This window comes from Microcaecilia unicolor, chromosome 5 (assembly GCF_901765095.1).
Source record: "Microcaecilia unicolor chromosome 5, aMicUni1.1, whole genome shotgun sequence".
Taxonomy (NCBI): domain Eukaryota; kingdom Metazoa; phylum Chordata; class Amphibia; order Gymnophiona; family Siphonopidae; genus Microcaecilia; species Microcaecilia unicolor.
Window position 1 is genome coordinate 227853272 of NC_044035.1, and position 20979 is coordinate 227874250.

At 45.4% G+C, this 20979-nt stretch overlaps 1 protein-coding gene across 2 annotated transcripts in view; it reads right to left on the reverse strand.

Annotated features, from left to right (window-relative positions):
- The window catches only part of LOC115470569 (SH3 domain-binding glutamic acid-rich-like protein), a 309125-nt gene that overhangs the window by 51626 nt on the left and 236520 nt on the right, over positions 1-20979 (reverse strand). The window contains exons 6-7 of one of the 2 annotated variants that reach the window (XM_030203833.1): positions 18020-18027; positions 5084-5170 (exon numbers count right to left, since the gene is read on the reverse strand). In XM_030203833.1, coding sequence (XP_030059693.1) covers positions 5113-5170; positions 18020-18027 — 66 coding nt within the window. In that variant the 3' untranslated portion in view covers positions 5084-5112. Of the gene's footprint in view, positions 1-5083; positions 5174-18019; positions 18028-20979 lie in introns of both variants that reach the window. The other variant, XM_030203832.1, reaches the window with a different exon arrangement.

Genomic DNA, 20979 nt, shown 5'->3' on the forward strand with positions numbered 1-20979 from the left:
ATTCCGTGCTTAACGTACGGAAGGTCTTGTTAACTATTGCCCAATGCCGTGCAACAGATACTCGTCTTTTACTGGCAAGCCTTGATGCTGAAAAGGCTTTCGACAAAGTGAGATGGAGCTACTTATTTCGGGTACTGGAACATGTGGGTGTATCGGGCTGGTATTTAGAAGCCGTGAAGGCTTTGTATGTGACACCCACAGCTAGATTGCTAGTAAATGGGAAGCGATCTGATCCATTGGAGATACAGGCCGGTACTAGGCAGGGTTGTCCCCTCTCCCCTCTGTTGTTTCTCCTGTACCTAGAACCGCTTCTCCGTACGATTGAACAGGACCCCGAGATACAGGGGGTTACACTCCCGAGCCAAACGGTGAAAGTGTTGGCCTTCGCGGACGATCTGTTTTTGACGTTGACAAGGCCCCAAGAGTCACTAGGGCGACTGATCAAAGTAATTGAAGAGTTTGGGTTTCACTCTGGGTTTACACTGAACACTAGCAAGTCACTAGACCTACCCTCAGAACCAGAGATAAAAGAGACATGGGAGGGACCCTTCCCAATGCAATGGGCGCAGGAGGCAATGACGTACCTGGGGGTGAAAATTCCACTCGATTTAACCCGCATATATGCATTAAATATGGAACCCTTAAAAAGAAAGGTGGAGAGTGCTTTGGGCAGGTGGCAGGCGCTTCCTATATCCTTGATGGGACGCGTGGCCTTATATAACATGATCTTGTTTCCAATTTGGGTCTACACCTTCCAAATGATGCCCATGTATCTTAGAGGAAGGGACGAGAGGTGGCTGAGGGGAAAACTAGCAAAAATTTTATGGCAGGGGAAGAGGGCCCGGATGACAATGCATAATGCAATGTTGCCCCAGGAGAAAGGAGGTCTGGGAGTGTTGGATTTGCGCCTGCTGTCAGTAGCTGGTGGGATTCGACATCTCTCCGACTGGTTCCGAAACACAGAATATTTTTCTCTTACACTATCTGAACTACACTGGTTCCAGGAACAACATTTTGCAAGCTGGTTACAGGCTCCCGGGGGACAGGCACAGAAGTTAGGTCCTGTAACCCCGATATTTCAACCTCTGAGACATGCCTGGAAAAGGCTCTGTAAATTTTGCAGGCTTAACCAAGTAAGTTCCCCTATGCTACCCATTAGGGGGAATCCCCAATTTCCAGTGGGTAGTACTTCACGGGCCTTTCAGATTTGGGCAACAAAGGGAGTGAGATATGTGTACCATGTGGTGAATGAACAAGGAATAATAAAACCATTTGCGGAACTTTGTAGAGAGTATAAACTACATGAGGCAGACTTGTTTGCATACTTACAGTTACAGTACTATGTGCGGACCTTGCCTAGAGAAACTTTGACAATGGAAACATGGGAGAAATACAATGAACTACTGGGCTTGGACGCGCAGGCTAGAGTCCCGCTGAAATATTTCCATGCGCATTTGAGAGAACATACTAAACTAGCAAATTATTCTGTGGTGTTACAACAGTGGAAATCAAAACTTGGAGTACAACTCACACAGGAGCAATTGGAAATGTGCATTAAGCGGATCTATAAATTAACTGAGAATGTGTGCTGGTGGGAAACTCAATATAAATTTATTTTTCGATTGTACATATCACCGCATAGAGCGTACAGAGCCACGCTGAGAGACACTGACTCCTGCCCAAAATGTGCCCGCATAAATGCACACCTGGGCCACATGTTCTGGTCCTGTCCAAAGATACATGGTTTTTGGAAAAACTTGGCGGAGCATGTATCGGACATGTGGGGAATTCGATGGCACCACTCTCCCAAACAACTTTCCCATGTATTTACTGTTCAGGGTCAAGCGCCGACTGGCATAAGGGCGTTCCTCCAGAGGGCAACCCTGATGGGGAAGAAAACAGTCCTACAAGTGTGGCTGACAGAGGAGCAACCCACAGTCAGTTGTTGGAGATCGTTGATGATACAAATGTGTGCTTTGGAACGGCATAGCATTACGGATCTGGCATCAGAGGCAGGAGACCTGTTCTGCAAAATTTGGTCCCCCTACTGGGACACCCTGACACCAGTTGCTAGGAGCAAAATTTTAAATGCTTGAACTGGGGGAGGGGGAAGGCAGGGGAAGGGTGGGAAGGGTGGGAGGGGAAGGGAGAAAATCTGGGAAAGTTGAATATGAAGTGTTAACATACATGGTTGTAGCATGAGAAGTTGTTTGTAAGCACTGTGTTTCGAAAACAATAAATATGATTATTAAAAAAAAAAAACTGAGATGCAGAACTGCAAATTCTCTCACAGATAAAAATAACTTGCTCCAGTGAAAGAAGACACATTTTCTCAGCTCTGCGGAGTAAGTGAAACTGTGGGTCCCACATGACTTAGGCAGGCGGCTCACACATGCACAGGGGGGTCTGCCAAAAGCTTCTAGAAGATACAGAACGCTGGACAACGTCCTCACCGTGGCTCCATTGGGGACATCACATATCACATGTGAGAATCCTGTGTCCTGCTTTTCCCACCCTGCTGGCACTATACAGACATCCCCCCCCCCCCTCCATTTTACATGGGATTTCAATTTACATGTGCACCTACCAGGTAGAGCGGGAATACACATTTCTTAATTTTCCCTCAGTTTCCATGCGTTTTCATCTTTTCAAGTGTATTGTTTCACTATTTTGTGACCCATACATGTGTTTCTCCCAAATTTGTTATTTTATACATGTATTGGAGACAGAGCTATGTCAATTTTAGATGAGACCAAAACATGCAGACCTGCTCTTCTAAAATGATTGCTTAAGTCTATGCGTGGTCACTTCCACGTATTTTTGGAGAGAACTGAAATGTGCCTCTATGTCTCCCTAAGTCTGTTACACTGAGTGTCTGTGACTAGCTGAATATTATCTGCATATGCAACCCACAATGGAAAATCACTAGGGGAGGCTGGTGGGACTAAGTTTTTCAACAACAGAGTGGTTCTGTGCACCCATCATAAGTTCCTTTCCAAGGCAGTATTAGAATTTCATCTTAACTAGTCAACAGTCCTGTCAATATTTTTTCCCAGACCTCATACTCACAAAGGTGAAATACTACTGCACACTTTGGATTGCAAGAGATCTTTGGCCTTCTGTCTGGAGTGAATTAATGCTCATGGAAAGTCCAACCAGCTTTTTTGTTTCTTTTGACTCTAACAGAAAGGGGCTGCTGTCAGCAAACACACGCTTTCCAAATGGCTAGTAGACTGCATTGTCTTCATTTATGCCCAGTAACATAAAGATTCCCAGCCGCCCTCGAAGGGACAAAGAGGGGCATAATCGAACGGGGTGCCCAAGTTTTCATGAGGGCGTCCTCGCAGGACGGCCCCATAAAGGGGCGGGGTAACCCATATTATTGAAACAAGATGGGTATCTTTCGTTTCAAAAATACGGTCGGGGACACCCAAATCATGAAATTTAGGTCGACCTTAGAGATGGTCATCCTTAGGTCATTTTTGAGATGGTCGTCCCCGGTTTTCGGCAATAATGGAAACCGAGGACACCCATCTCAAAAACAACCAATTCTAAGCCATTTGGTCGTGGGATGAGCCAGCATTCGTAGTGCACTGGTCCCCTTCACATGCCAGGACACCAACCGGGCACCCTAGGGGGCACTGCAGTGGACTTCAGAAAAAGGTCCCAGGTGCATAGCTCCCTTACCTTGGTTGCTGAGCCCCCCACACCCCCACAACTGTACACCACTACCATAGCCCTTAGGGATGAAAGGGGGCACCTACATGTGGGTACAGTGGGTTTCTGGTGGGTTTTGGAGGGCTCACATTTACCACCACAAATGTAACAGGTAGGGGGGGATGGGCCTGGGTCCGCCTGCCTGAAGTACACTGCACCCACTACTACTGCTCAAGGCACCTGCATACTGCTGCGATGGACCTGAGTATGGCATTTGAGGCTGGCAAAAAAGTATTTTTAAAGATATTTTTTGAGGGTGGGAGGGGGGTAGTGACCACTGGGGGAGTAAGGGGAGGTGATCCCTGATTCCCTCCGGTGGTCATCTGGTCAGTTCAGGCACCTTTTTGATGCTTGGTCATGAAAAAAAAATGGACCAAGTAAAGTCGCCCCAAGTGTTCGTCAAGGACGCCCTTCTTTTTTCCATTATCGGCCGAGGACGCCCATCTCCTAAGCATGCCCCAGTCCCGCCTTCGCTAGACTGCCGACACGCCCCCGTGAACTTTGGTCATCCCCGTGACGGAAAGCAGTTGAGGGTGCCCAAAATTGGCTTTCGATTATGCCGATTTGGGCGACCTTATGAGAAGGGCGCCCATCTCCCGATTTGTGTCGGAAGATGGGCGCCCTTCTCTTTCGAAAAAACACCTGAAAGTGACACAGAGTGGCATGAAGACCCCAAGGCACAGTATCAACATTGGCAAGAAGATTCTATATCCTCTAGCTTTAGGGCAAAGAAACACCAAGAGAGTTAGGTCAGGTTGGAATTCTGTAGGAAAATGAACCTGTTTGAGGAATGCATGAAGTAGTATCCAAGTAGTATCTCTATAGACAGGATTGTCCAAGAACGTTTTCAAGATTTACTTAGGGGCCCTTTTACGAAGCAGCAGTAAATCCAATGTGGGCTTACCGCTCGCTAAAAGGGAAGTACCATCGGGCTAGTGCAGGAGCCCAGCGGTAGTTCCCTCTCCCTGTGTGTGCCATTTCTGGCATTGCAAAAATATTGTAGTGCCGGTATGTACCCAGTAGTAATTGGGCAGTGCCACTCGCTGCCCAGTTACCACCAGGTTAGCACAGGAGCCCTTACTGCCACCTCAACGGGTGGTGGTAAGTACTCCCCTTGAAATGGCCACGCAGCAAGTGGTTCACTTACCGCATGACAATTTCTTTAAGAAAAGGGAAACCTGCCGTTTACCCGCTGTGGTAAAAGGGGGCTTTGGCGCACGTCTAAAACTCGTGCCAATGCCAGTGTGGGCCCCCTTTAGACGCAGCTTTGTAAAAGGACTATTTCTTACTACTATTTACAAATTGTAAATAAAAAAAATTATTTTTAAAAAGAAAGGGGCATTCTAAATCATTTGCATTCATTTACCTGGAAAAAGCTTTTCGGTGGGGGAGAAATCATACAAAGGAAACATTAAGATTCTTCCTGTTCATTTTCTTCTTCTTCTTCTTCTTTCTCCTGTTTAATGAAGGACATGAGTAAACAAGAAAGGCAGAAAACAAGTAAGAACAGTCAGGTATACTCAAAAAATAAATACTGAGGGAAAGAAAAGAGACAATTTCTAAAGTATAAAACCATGAATTCAATAGTGTATTGAAGTTGATGATTTTATCTGTGAAAAACTCTCTTGCATACCGTACTAATGACATTATCAAGTCTGATTTTTGAGAGCTGCAGGAGTGTGCCTAAGGACCTAGTTCAAATTTTTCTTGATAGTACTCAAACAATACTGGTGCCAGCAGGGTTCCCACGCCTGTTGGTCAACATTTTACAGGACCAGGACACTGTACCAGTGACTTCACGGTGAGAATCCTCAAAGGTAACTTTAAAACCATACAAGAACGTAAGACCTTTGAAGTCAGAATGATTGAATATTTTAACACCCAACAGAAAGGACTTAACAAGGATCTGGGGTTCCTAGTCCATTATAAACCATAAAGCTGTATGTCTCTGTTGATCACCCTCCCCTCACCTATCCACACCCATCCTGTTAGAATATCAATGATATGCTTTGATGTCCCCATGCATACCTCCTACCCACCCCCCTCCTCCCACCCTGTCAGACTGTCATAGTAATGCTTGAATGTTTTCACTTATATACACTGTCAGCTAGCACATTTGCTTATTTCCGATCTGAGGAAGAAGGGCGACCTTCGAAAGCTAATCAAGAAATGTATTAAGTTATGTCCAATAAAAAAGGTATCATCTTATTTTCTTTTCCATGTTTTATTTTGTTTGATTTCTATTGATAACCTTAAGAGTGGACTAACACGGCTACCACACTCCTCTACTCTTGATAGTACAAAATTTATTTTTTATAAGGTCACTCACTTACAACAATGTTTTGATGTTAGTAACTTCAAATTACTGAGGGCCCCTTTTACTAAGCAGTAGTAAGCCCAACGCGGGCCTACTACTCACTAAACAGGAAGTACTGTGGGGGTACCACAGCAGCCCAGCAGTATGTCCCACCCCTAGCACGACATCATATCCGGCGCTACAAAAATATATTAATTTTTGTTTTGCCAGAGTGTACCCAGTGGTACTTGGGTAATGCTGCAGCTGCCTGGTTACCGCCGGGTTAGATCAGGAGCCAAGGGGTCCCCCCCAAAAAAAAAATAGCTGCACAGCTTTACTTGCTACATGGCCATTTACGTGCCTAAGTCATTATAAAATACTAGCATAAACCTACAATGGTGCACCAAAAGTTAGATGCACTCATTTATGCCAGATCAATGACATGCCTAAGTGAGTGCACCTAACTGCATCATGCAATGTGTTTAACTTATACCCCCCCCCCCCCCCCCCCCAATATCCAACTCTGTTTAACCAGCCAGGAACAACTCTAGCTGGTTAAATAGCGCTTAACCAGATATCTGTGAATATTCAGTGGGAGATAACTGGTTATCTCCCACTGAATATTCTCGGCCAGCGCTTAGTGGCTAACCAGTTATAGTGAGTGATATAACTGGCTATCTGCTAATATTCAGTGCATTTCCAGCTAAGTTTGGTGGCCAAATTGGGCCGCTGAAGTAGCAGGCCTGTCTTTGGCTGGTTTAAACTTAACTGGCCAGTGCTGAATATTGGCTTTGCCGCTTAAGTTTAAACTGGCCAAAAATAAATGGATATTCAATGCTGGTCACTCGAAATGGCCCGGCATTGAGTATCCGGTCTCACCGCCAACTGTGTGAGTTAGCCAGGCTACCTTCAGTGGTCTGAATATTGGCCTCACAGTATTCTATAAGTTGTGTGCATAAGTTGGACACACGCTCATGACCCATTATGCACACCTTATAGAAAGTGCTTTGCATATTCGCATGATAAGTGCCAACTAATGCCACACTTACCCACACAAGGTATGTGTAACTGTTAGCCCCAAGTTATAGAATTGCCCTTTATGCCCTCTTCAGATAGACTACAACCCAATGCGATGTTTGAATAGTATGATTTACCAATTATCTTCTTTAGTTATTCATTTGGTTTATCTTTCCCTCACTGACAGGTTGGCTCCAGCTAAGTTTGAACAGGCTGATATTACTCCAGTTCTGAAGAAAATTGTGAAGGTTGGTGCTAATTATTTAGCTGAAGTTTGTCCTACTTCTTCATTTTTTTATTTTAAATTTATAATTTTTTACAATATTAAGTCTTGAGGACTCTTAAATACAGAATAATATTCCTTATGTAGAAAATGTACAAGGAAAATATAACTCATAAGGAGAATTAATCCATCAAACACAAGAAATAAAGAAAACAGAAATGGGGGAGAGGGGTCAAATGTAATTCAAGTACAGCATAGAGTTATTTATTTAATACAAAGAATAAAGGAAGGAAATGTTAGTACCAAAGCCAGCAAAATCTAACAAACATGAGAGACATCAAGCCAAAATATTAGTAGGAGTAGACACCATCATCGGAGTTGGAGGTTTCCATGCTACTAGAAAATTCTTTAAGATGGCCAGGTTCCAGAAATACAAATGTTTTAGCATCAAATTTAACAAAACATTAACAAATATGTTGTTATTTTCTGCCATTTCTGTAGAAAATACTGTGCCAAACCCCCGACAGGTATAGCAGGATGTGTGTTTGTGAAAATGTCTGATAGAGTGAAAAGGTTTTTTTTACACCACTGTGGTGGTTTGTTTTTGTTACTACTTCTAACTAGGGCAAGGCTTGGGACAAGGCTGGTGCTGGAATGGTTGCAGCTGCCTGGAGAAAGATATGAATAATCTTTTATTTTGAGCCATACCCCATTGGCGGTCGGTGGCCCAACTGTTTGGGGAGGCTAAAGGGGGCGGGGTCATGGGCGGTGCCAGGGGTGGGGCTTACATCCATAATTATCTGACAACACAGAAAAAAATAAGTAAAATAGTAACAAGTAATACCTTTTATTAAATTTAGATATTAGAAATGTATCATATGTCAAAGAATAAAGTGGTTGCTCAAACTGTCTGAGAGCTTGATGGCTGAACAGTATAGTTGGAAGGAAAGTGTATTTCTATAGAATAGGCAGTCAGAACTTTTGGATGACACAAAAGCACCAGTGCTAAAGTCCAATTTCCAGAGTGCAGAGATACCAAGGGTGTCCCATCCCAAACGTGAAAAGTATCATCCCAATTAGTGAGATCCAAGGTTATCAAGTGAAAGTTGAGCTACTACTGAGAATGCTATGAGCTAAATTAAGTCCAAATTCTAATATTAGGCATATTGAAAAGTAATGCAAAACCTTTAAAAAGTCACTCAGAACCTATAAAGCAAATTGATTGTAACATAAGAATAGCCATACTGAGTCAGACCAACAGATTTAAATTTCAGAAACTGACACATTCCACTCACTAAATTAAAAAATGAATTAAAATATCTGGTAGTTGCAGGGAGAAATCTGGTAAGAGAAACAGCCATGGTTCTGGAGCTGAGTTGGCAGTTGGAGGTAGATGATGGAAAAAAGGCTCCTTGAGACTGAGAGCTCCAACTTTATGGTCAAAGGCAAGTGCTCCAATAGGTGGTGTTCAGGTGATATTCCAGACTACCAAGACTCCCTGAATCAGAAATTTACAACTCTGATCAAAGTAAGTAAGTACAGGCACTAGTTCCGTGCAGGGAGGGTGAGGGCCTCTTTATCCGCGATTGATGTATACTCACTATAGTAGCGACGGGGTCGGGCTGGCTACTGGATCGATGACAGGACTTGCACCAGGCGATCTCTCGGTATGTGGTGCCCCGCTCCGTTGCTTCAATCAGATATGGGAGGGGTCGGGTGCACGACGATCCTTCGTCTCCGAATGCGCAAGTGGAACGCACGCTTTTGAAATCGGGCCGGAAGTGCTGACCTTCAGAGCCACGATGCAGCTGTAGGCAGGAAGGAAGCCGTCTCAAATGATTCACCCGCCTGGGAGAAACCATCGCCGGAAGAACTCAACGACCTCTCATCTCACGGCCTGCAGAAGAGCCCGCTATCCGAGGGCGGGGGAATCCAATCGGGCCGGTCACCCTCTCCTCTCCCTCCCATCACTATAGATCAAGGGAGCAGAGTGGAGCACTCGCCAGCCCGGAAGTGACTCAGTCACGCAGCCCGTGCAGGGAGGGAGAGAGCGAGGAGAAACCATCGCGGGGTGCTGCAAAAAAGAGAGCGGACTGGCTGGGGAGGCTTAGCCTCCCCAAGCCTCTTATACCGGGCACCTATGCCATAACCTATAGATGTTGCAACATAGAACAGTGACTTTTGATAGTATCAATAGTCTCTAACTTTGTCACCAAAGTATATACTTCACCTTTTTACCCAAATGATCTGGCAATCTGGGATCTTTGCCAGGAAGTTTATTGGAAAATTCTCTACATTGTTTTGCCTTTTTCATTGCTGGTTCTATCACTGCAAAGGGAAGGGATAACTATACTTTACTGAAATCTGGATTTGGTTGGATTTTATACTTCAGATCTAACTTTCTTTTAGAAACTGGCTCAACAGACACTGGTGTCTTCAATAGGCAATGTTGTTGCTCTTGCAAAAGGCTCTGGAAGGAATTGTTACTGTGACATTGGAAGCTCTATGAGCCCAAATATGTCACAGCGAGGTTCTGCCTTCTGCTATAGAGAAAAGAAAACTCATGATATCTGTTGAACAAATCTAGGGTATGAAATGGCCTCATGAGGAGATTCTTTCCTAGGTAGATACAGGAAAGGGTCCAAATGAGTTTCTGTTGAAAATTCTTCCTCTTCATGAAATGAATCCTCTGGAATCTGAATTTTTCAATCCTGGGGATAAAGGAGGTAAACTATGGGGAGAAGCAAAGCGGAAAGCTACAGGACTTTCTGAGGTTTGGTTATCCCTCAGCATGGGCATTTCCCCTGTGGAATGAAAGATCTGCACTGTGTCCAGCTCCTGGTATTGAACTCCTTTACAGTAATATTTAACAAAGGCATTTAACATCTTTCAGAAAAAGATTAGGGCTGTTGAGGAAGAGGGAGCAGAGCTTGCATTTGAGTTGATGTGACTGAGTTTCCAGCTTCAGACTGTTCTGCAGGTGATGAGAACCCCAACACCTGAAGATAAAGAGATTACTGGGAGGATATCTTCTCAGGCTCTATGCTAAAGACAACATTGCACAGTAAAAGAGGCCGAATCTGGTCCATAGTTATTTGTGCAGGAAGGCTTGATTTGGAAAAATTAAATTTCTGTGCAGATGGATCTCAGCACTGAGAGGTAGTTGAGGTTTCTAACTGGCCCTGGACTGTGCAGAAACAGCAAACTGTAACTTGTGCTTAGAATAACTTCTGTGCTGAGGTGATGGTATTTGTCAGGCACTTGAGAGAGGCTTAGAAGCTGAGTCATGCTGACAGCTCTGCAACTGTGTTTGATCAGAATGTGCTTTAGATTTTAAAGAATTTTAATGAAGTTGCATTGAACCAAAAGATCTCTGCTTTTGCAACTTATCTGCCACTTCTCTGCACTGCAGATCAAGAGCTACTGGAACATGCAGAACTTGCCACATTCTGAATAAAAAGTATTCTGTCTTCTTTCTGCACAAAGCCTTATAATGCTCACAAAGACAATCCTTTCTAACAGGTGGAGAAATTATCCCAAAATGCTTGCATTTGGTCTGGTTGTGCTTGGAGTCCAAACATGTCAGGCATCTGTTGTGTGTGCTGAAGTTCTGGATCTGAAATCTGGTTTAATTCAGGCCATTTCATAAACACTGAGATGTTATGAAAACAAGAAATTAAAAAGTAAAGAACAAAAAGATCATGCTGGAAGGATTGTGTGTGTTCAAAACTTTTTACTATTTAATTGGAGAGTTGGTGGTCCCAGTAATGGTCAATGACAACGTTCACTCGTATGTCTGATTACATCCGCCTAGACCATGGGAAAAAAGTGTAATCCCATGCAGCAAAGATGTGTCAGGGAAGAGAAAATATGGATCAAGATATGAAAATCAACTATGTACACATTTTCCTAAATGGAGCTGCTTCACAAATAAGGTAGGTGCAAGGTCTGAACATATTTTTTTTTTTACCCAAGTGCTATAGCTCATTTTCAAGGCAAAACTACCCAGATAATTTTCAAGGGGAAACTACCTGACAAATTATCTACAATTCACTCAGGTACAAAAGTAACTGTGAACTTTGCACCTGCATAAGAAAGTGAAACTGGTCCCTATAATAAATCTGATATTATGAGAGCAATTTTCAAAGCCATTTCCATGAGAAAAACAAAGCTCTACCCATAGAAAAGGTCTATTTGAAAACTGTCTATCCTGCAAATTGGGGCCAATTATATAAACAGGCACCTATGTGGAATGACAAAAAGTGTCTATTTTATGCCTATTTAATGAAGGCTGATCAAAAGGGATCACACTCCTATTTATACAGCTCAGTCATAGATTGGATTGATGAACAAGCTGATCATGAATTTGGTGGTGATTACACTTTCAGAAACACTTAAGGGTGTTCAATTTTGTAGACACCTTATTGGAAATCTGTAATTTAAGAAAGGCAACTTTAGCACCTATATACCTTTTATAAAATAGATTCCTACAATGACCCCCAGTGGCGAATAAATTCACACACATTTACACCTCCATTGAAGATGTAAATCTGTAAAGGCATTCTATATTTCTTATTTTATAAAATGTGTGTATGAATTTATTTATTTATTTATTGCATTTGTATCCCACATTTTCCCACCTCTTTGCAGGCTCAATGTGGCTTACAATACATCATGGAATTGCAACTTCTCCCCAGAATGCCTATGCCTGGTTCGCTTAAAAGTGCATTTTGTCTGCCAGTGTGCCTACTTTTTATATAAGTATTCCCAAGGAGGTTTAATTGACAGGATACAGCAGGAGCGTGCTTGGTCCATTATCTGGCCTGAAGCCAGTAGGCAGAGCTTGCTGTCATATTGAATTACCCAAAATAGCAAATCTTTACTAGAAATAAGGACCACCTATATGTGGCTTGGCATGGACCAGTAGTTTGCTTTGATTTGAGTTTATCAAGATGGCGGCTATGGCTTAGTCTTGTCACATGATGCCTTATCAAGTATCAATTAAACCTCCTTGCATACTCCCAAGCAAAATTTTATAAAAACTCATTTCCTTGTGTAAAATGTGCTTTATAAAATTGTCCCCACAGTGCCACTATGGGGACATTCTGGAACTGGACACCTCCATTTAGACATCCCAAGGGCGGGCAGTAGGAGCCCATGCTCTAACAGAACCTAGGAGCATAGTGGGAGCCCCAACTACGTCCAACCCATGTGTATCCTGCCCCTTGGAAATAAGCACTATGCAAGATAGTCATTAATTTAGAGAATAAAGAGCTTAGGCTGCGTACTGGCAAGAAAAAATTTGAACCATACAGAGTGTAACCAGGTAAGTAAAGCAGAATAGTTGATAAGATCAAAGGCTGCCGAGAGATCCAGAGACAGAAGTAATACATGCTGAGACTTCAAGACAGTATTGAGCAACATTCTAAAGAGCTAAGAGTGAAGTATGATATTGACGGAATCCAGTTTGATTGGGGTGTAAAACATTAGTTTTGGAAATGAAAGCAGTTGTGAGTTGACAATGGATTCTACTATTTTTGCAAGAAAAGGTAGGGTGGCAATTGGCCTATAGTTAGAAGGATTAGTAGCTGGATGTTTGGGATCTTTAGAGATGGGGAATTGTTTGATATGAGGTAGAGGGGAGCAACGGCGTACCAAGGGCAAGGCGGTGGGGGCGGTCCGCCCCGGGTGCACGCAGCTGGAGGGGTGCAGAGAGCAGCCGCGCGGTTCTTGGCTCTGCTAGTTCCATGCTCCCTCTGCCCCGGAACAGGTTACTTCCTGTTCCGGGGCAGAGGGAGCAAGGAGCCAGCGGAGCCAAGAGCCACGCGGCTGCGCCCAGCAGCTAAGAATGCACCCGGGGGGGTGTCATTGCACCCGGGGGGTGTCGTGCTGCACCGGGGGGGGGGTGCACATTGGCGATCCGCCCCGGGTGGCAGCCAGCCTAGGATCGTCACTGGAGGGGAGGAAGGGAAAGATGCAGAAAAGGGGGTGGAGAGGGGCGAGAAAGGGAGGGAGAAATACTGCATGGAGAGGGGAAAGGGGCAAAAGAGGGAGAGAGTGCATGAGAGAGAGAGGGATAAATACTGGACCCGGGACACAAAGGAGGAAGAAAGAGAGATATTGGACAATAGGAGAGAGGGAGGGATGTTGGTCAAGGCGGGGATGAGAGGGAGGAAGAGATACACAGGAGTTGGAGAGGGGAGAAAGAAGGAGATGTTGGATCCAGGAGCAGAAGGTAGTGATAGAGAGATGCCAAACAATGGGAGTGAGGGCAGAAGGGTTGAAGGAGGAAGATGCTGGAAATGGTGGAACCATGTGGGAGAAGCCAGAAAGGGGAGGAAGGGGATGGCAAGGAAATGAATGAGAGGATAGTGTTTACAGAGGGTAGAAATATGGGAATGGGAATGGAGGGCTGAGGAAGGAGTGAAATGGGGAATGGGACAGCTAATAGATGAGAGAAGATAGAGTGGAGGATAAGAGTGAGAAAGAGGGTGGAATTTGAGTTGACAGGCAGAAAATAAAAGATTGGAAAAAGATAAAAAGGAATGAACGATATGTCAGAACAGGGGCGTAGCCAGACAACAGATTTTGGGTGGGCCTAGGCAAGAATTGGGTGGGCACCAAGTGTTCTCCCCTCCACCCGAAAACGCTTCTTTCCACCTTAGCAGCAGGAATGCACTGAAAACTGAGCATGCGCAGGTGCCATGGAGAGTAGCGTTTTCATTACCATCAGGGGGAAATCTTCAGCTGGTGGAGCTTGGGATTCCCACCAGTTACCACTAAACATGTGCTACTGTTGGGTGGGCCTGAGCCATAAATGGGTGGGCCCTGGCCCACCCAAGCCCACCTGTGGCTACGCCACTGTGTCAGAAGCAGGTGTAGTGAGGGAATAGACAGGAGAGAGGGGAAAAGAAATGGACAGAGGCTGCTTGAAAGAGAATTAGCAGATGACACACAGGAAAGCATAAAAGGAAAACTGAAACCAACATGATGGAAAAATAAAATGTCCAAACAATAAAAGTAGAAAAAGCATTTTATTTTGAATATTTTAAATGGAAAAAATGGGGTCCTTTTACTAAGCTTCAGTAAGTATTAACGTGAGCTTACTGCAGGTTAAAATCCACTACCACGAGGCTAGCTGAGGCACCCTGTGGTAGTTTTCTTTTAGGTGAGTGCTACCCATGTGCTAAAATAATAGAAACAATTTTTTTGAGCTGGAGGTGTATTTGGTGGGGGGTGGACAGTAGGCGTACCCAGCATTAATTGGTTAGCGCAGCTGCATCACTGCACACTAACCAAATAGCATATGATTAGGCAAGAGCCCTTACTGCCTAGTAAACAAGTGGCGGAAAGGGCTCTCATTCTAATGGCCATGTGCAAATTTGAATATTAGCATGTGGCCATTACTACAGAAAATGGAAAATACAGCCATTTTACAGCTGTGCTAAAAGTGGCCACAGCGAGCGGGAAAGTTCCACACTACTGATACCGTAGGTCACATTTTAGCACAGCTTAGTAAAAGGGCCCCCTTATTTATTAAGTTTATCAAGCCTGTGAAGGGAACAGGATTTAACATTATATTTAATACAAATAAAGTGTTTTGTTACTTTTACCACACTGAGGCCCAGATGATCAAAAGCAAATGCCGGCACTAGAGACCATTAGCACCGGACTAGTGCCCGCGTTTACTTGCATGCCAGGATCAGAGCTGGTGAGCTAAATACATGCTAAACAAGGACATTAGTATTCCTCCCCAATGCTCAGCAGGCAGCATGCCACACTACTGCGTTGCTACCGCTGTAAACCCTAAGCCTGCTTGGAGCTTGCGTTAGGGTTTACAGAGCATCGGAGATGAATGGGGAGCATGCATCCATCCCCCCCCAACAGCAGACCTGACCCTAACAAGAGCCCCCCACCGCAGGATCCCTGACTCCCGATACCAAGCCCAACACAAGGCACAGTGGAGCTGGAGATCCACTCCAGCAATCCTAATTCCCTTCACACCCAAAACAAATCTCTGGTGGCCCAAGTGGGCCGCCAACACAACCCACCACCCGCCCTGGTGGTCTAGCAACCAATCTCCCCCCCAGTACCTCCATGATGGAGAAGGGAATAGCACACTCCCTCCTCATCCAGCACTGCCTTCAAAATGGCATTGCCCTGCCTAGCGCATCCTGGGATGCGCTAAGTGGGGCTTCACCCTTATATGGTAGTGAAGCCCCACCCAGCACATGCCAGGATGTACTGGGCAGGGTGCTGCCATTTTGAAGGCAGCAGTAGAAGAGGAGGGACTGCGCTATTCCTTCCTCCCATCACAGAGGTACTGGGGGGTTGGCTGCTAGACCACCAGAGCGGGTGGGGGGTTGTGTTGGCAGGCCACTTGCACCACAGAGATTTTTTTTTTGGGGGGGGTATGAGAGGGGGGTTGGGTGGCTGGAGATCCAGTGGATCTCCAGCCCTCCCCCCATTCCTTGTGTCGGGGGTTTGCAGGGACTGGAGGACCTCCAGCCCCTTGTCGCTGTTGGGGGGGGGGGGGCACTAAGCCACCAGGGATGAAATGATGATGAGGGTCCAGGGATACAATGGACCTCCATTTTCTGCATGCTCAGGCACAATCCTCCTACACGTTTACCCCTATGATCAGAGCTAACAGCATGCCTAAATTTGCATGCTATTAGCTGTGATCACAGGGGCGTTATAGTCCTGTGTTGTTCCAGTGCTATTTTTAGAGCACTGTTTGGAACATTGTGGAGCTTCTGAGTATGAGTGTTTTGTCTGTTGAGGCTCTCTGCCACACCCTCAATCATGCTGAAACACTGATAAACACCAATAAAACATCCCCAGAGCAAAAAAAGTTAATCAGATGAACAGCAGAAATACTCCAATTCCTCTAGCACTCTTTCACTCTTCCTCTTGCCCACCTTGAATTCAGTCTTTTTTAATGTTTTTTCTACACTGATGATCCTCAGATGCACAGATATATGTATCTGATTCCTCTGGAAAAGATACTTAATAAAAGCACCTGGGCCATGATAAAATTGGAAAACACTGATTTTTTGTACTCTTCAGATATATACCTAAACTTACAATTTATGAACACCTAAGAACAGAAGTCCTAGTTATAGAGAAATCATCATTTTGATAATTTGGTCATTAATAAGACAATAGTGTAGGCAACTATGAGGGAGGGCTGATGATCAGTTAGCAAAATGCATCACTCTTAAAAGAAGGTCATAAAAGAAGCAGTCATGGGTTCATCAGGCAAGACTGGAATGAGACTGATCACACACTTAGCAGAATCATCTAAGCATGTTTTTTTACTCTGTTCCTTATATAAATAACCTTAATCCCTGATCAGGGCCGGTTTTAGCAAGTGCGGGGCCCTATGCAGACCAATTTGGTGGGGCCCCATCCTAGCCCCACCCCCACCATAGCCCCGCCCCCACCTTAGCTCCACCCCATTGATAAAATTATTCCATTTTTAGAACATTTTTTTATTTATGAAATTTCAAATAAAGACAAATGAAGCTAAACTTGTACAAAAAACTGATTGAAATAATAAGCACAATGCTATCATGAAACCTCCCCTCCCCAGAAATTATTCAGTTCAAGTCCATTACAATTAGTAGTTCCAATTCTCATAACAAAGGAGAATAAAGGAAAAATATTAAGAAAAGATTCAGTACTTTCAAATTCCCCTATTACTCTGTAACCCATATATGCAATAAAATAAAAATGAAATGAAAAAATATACAATAAAATTAAGTGATATGTAAAATATAATGTACAATATAAAAACATATAGACCACCAAGGTATTAAAATTGTTTTAAAATATATACCACAACTCTCTGACTCAAGAAGACTCCGACTCTGTCATCCATAATTGTCTGACAACACACAGAAAAAAAAAAGTAAAAAAAAAAAAAGTCACAATTAATACCTTATACACCAATATACCAGCCATACAGAAAATGCAGCTTATCAACAATATGAAGCTAGCAAGGGATCATAATATCACAATTCTCATGTAGAGCCACAAAACACCCTTTTAGAGATAGTGTGTCATGATTTAGGCTCTACACCCTTTCCGATGTTTGGTACCACCTTAGTAAGGCCAACACACAATCTCTCCACTGCAAAACACTATACACAAACGTGTGCAAAAACACACTCATAGCCTTAACAAACCATAAACAGCACTAATCCCAAGGACAGGACGAGCTACAACCTTATGCGTGGCGTGGAAAGGCAACTGTAATTACACCGGGCTCTAAAACACCAGTGCACAACCTAGTGAAAAAAAACAAACAAAAAGGGCTGCAAACTATACGCTAGCAGAATACTGCACCTTCCTTGATCACACCTGAAAAACACATGAATGCAAAATACTGAACTGGAAAGTTACCTCAAGAAGTCAGACTCAGTATGTAGCAATACTACAAAAATTAAAACTTACATGAAAAATATCACAGATGCACATTTCCAAAAACTAACATATTCCAATTAATAAATCCTGAATAAAATAGTTTTTTCTACCTTTGTTGTCTGGTGACTTTGTTTTTCTGATCATGCTGGCTCAGTATCCGATTGTGCTGCTATCTGTCCTCTTAACTCCATTTCCAGGGCTTCCTTTCCATTTATTTCTTTACTTTCCGCCTTTCTTCTTCATTTCTTGCCCTACATCCGTAAGTAAAAGCTGGGTCCTCTGCAGATTTGACTGTCCAGTGGATCCAGCTTCTGCCTATTTTCTATATCCATGTGCACTTTTTCTCCTCTCTTCCTTTTACCTCACCTCATCTCCTTCCTCACTCTTCCCTCGCCTCCATCCATGTCCAGCATTTCTTCTCTCTCCTCCATCCACCCATGTCCAGCAACCCCCCTGTCCCCTCTGTCTTCCCCTGCCATCCACCTATGTCCAGAGACCCCCTCCCCTCATCCACCCATGTCCAGCGACCCTCCTGTGACCCCTGCCCTCCCCTGCCATCCACCTATGTCCAGAAACCCCCTCCCCTGCCATCCACCCATGTCCAGCGACCCTCCTGTCCCCCCTGCCATCCATGTCCAGCAACCCCCCCGTCCCCTATGCCCTCCCCTCATCCACCCATGTCCAGCGACCCTCCTGTGCCCCCTGCCCTCCCCTGCCATCCACCTATGTCCAGAACCCCCCTCCCCTGCCACCCACCCATGTCCAGCGCCCCTCCTGTCCTCCCTGCCATCCACCTATGTCCAGAACCCCCCTCCCCTGCCATCAACCCATGTCCAGCGACCCTCCTGTCCCCCCTGCCATCCATGTCCAGCAACCCCCCTGTCCCCTATGCCCTCCCCTGCCATCCACCCATGTCCAGTGACCCTCCTGTGCCCCCTGCCCTCCCCCTATGTTCAGAAGCCCTCCTCCCCTCCATCCACCCCATGTCCAGCGACCGTCCTGCCCCCCTTGCCAACTGCCATCCACCTATGTCCCGCGACGCGAGTCTCCTCGTTCCCCTGCTGCTCCCCCTCCCTCCAGCCACCTGAGACATCTCCCGTCTGACCCCCCCCCTCCCCGACCCGCCAAACGACCCTCTTCTGTCACCCGCACCTCAACTGACCCGGCCCAGCATTTAAAAAAAACCTCCAAACGGCGGTGCCGGTGCCTCGCATCTGAGGGAAGAAAACTCGCTTCGTTGTTGGCCGGCCTTCCCTCAAGTCCCACCCTTGCGGAAGTTACATCAGAGGGTGGGACTTGAGGGAAGGCCGGCCAACGACGAAGCGAGTTTTCTTCCCTCAGACGCGAGGCACCGGCACCGCCGTTTGGAGGTTTTTTAAAAATGCTGGGTCGGGTCAGTTGAGGTGCGGGCGACAGAAGAGGGTCGTTTGGCGGGTCGGGGAGGGGGGGGTCAGACGGGAGATGTCTCAGGTGGCTGGAGGGAGGGGGAGCAGCAGGGGAACGAGGAGACTCGCGTCGCGGGACATGGGTGGAGGGCAGACGAGCGTGGTCGGCGAGGCAGAGGCGAGGCACGCCGCGCGGGGCCCCCTTAGGCGCGGGGCCCTATGCGGCCGCCTCGGTCGCCTCTGCCTAAGACCGGCCCTGTCCCTGATTACATATGTTTCATGTTTGCTCTGCAAAAGTCATAGCTAGCAGTAGAATCTGTGGCATTGATTAATATTTAACTCTGACAGCTAGATCAGGGGTGGGTAACCACAGTCCTGGAGGCCCATAATCTAGTTGAGTTTTAAAGATTTCCACAATGAATATGCATTGGAAGATCTATTTGCAAACAATGGAAGCTGTACATGCCAACGAATCTCATGCATATTCATTGTGAAAATCTTGAAATCTTAAAATGGATTCTGGCCCTCAAGAACTGTGGTTGCCCACCCTGAGCTAGATGAAACCCTTCAACCCAAGACTTTCCAAACCTTTTCCTGGGGACCCCAGGAGTAGTTGGGTTTCCAGGATATTCCATAATGAATAGGTATAAGATTAATCAGCATATACTGGTTTTCCTGTGTATGCAAATTTATCACATAAATGTTCATTGTGGATATCCTGAAAACTCAATTGGTAGTAAAATTCCAAGGACTGGTTTGGAAGACCCTGCTCCAACCTACAGGCCACTGGGGAATACATAAGTTCCTTGTAAGTGAAGCACTGCCCCATACAAAGCTCTTCCACTGATGCACCAAGGAGGAGTGGAGACACTGAACCCTGAGAAATTAACTTGGCACCAGAAATTAATGTGCAGCAAAAACCACTCACATGAAATGCTGAAAGTTTCCCTGTATACACACGTGGAGGGACATAATCATGTTTTGATATGGACGTCCTCACAAAATGTCCCCATCCAGGGGCAGGGAAACCTGTATTTTCGAAACAAGATGGATGTCCATCTTTCGTTTCAATAATACGGTCAGGGATGCCCAAATCCTGAAATTTGGTCATCCTTAGAGATGGTCATCCCTAGACCTGGTCGCTTCTGATTTTCGGCGATAATCGAAACCAAGGACGTCCATCTAAGAAACGACCAAATGCAAGCCATATGGTCATGGGAGGAGCCAGCATTTGTAGTGCACTGGTCCCCCTGACATGCCAGGACACCAACCGGGCACCCTAGGGGGCACTGCAGCAGACTTCATAAATTGCTCCCAGGTATATAGCTCCCTTACCTTGTGTGCTGAGCCCCCCAACCCACTACCCACAACTGTACACCACTACAATAGCCCTTTTGGGTGAAGGGGAGCACCTAGATGTTGGTACAGTGGGTTTCTGGTGGGTTTTGCAGGGCTCGCTGTTTCCTCCACAAACGTAACAAGTAGGGGGGGAAGGGCCTGGGCCCACCTGCCTGAAGTGCACTGCACCCACTAAAACTACTCCAGGTACCTGCATACTGCTGTGATGGACCTGAGTATGACATCTGAGGCTGGCAATCAATATTTTTAAAGATGTTTTTTGAGGGTGGGATGGGGTTAGTGACCACTGGGGGGAGTAAGGGGAGGTCATCCCCGATTCTCTCCAGTAGTCATCTAGTCATTTCGGGCACCTTTTTGTGCCTTGGTCATAAGAAAAACATGACCAGGTAAAGTCGTCCAAGTGTTCGTCAGGGACGTCCTTGTTTCTTTTGATTATGGGTCGAGGACGTCCTAGTGTTAGGCACGCCCAAATCCCGCCTTTGCTACGCCTCCGAAACGCCCCCTTGAACTTTGGCCGTCCCTGTGATGGAAAGCAGTTGGGGATGTCCAAAATC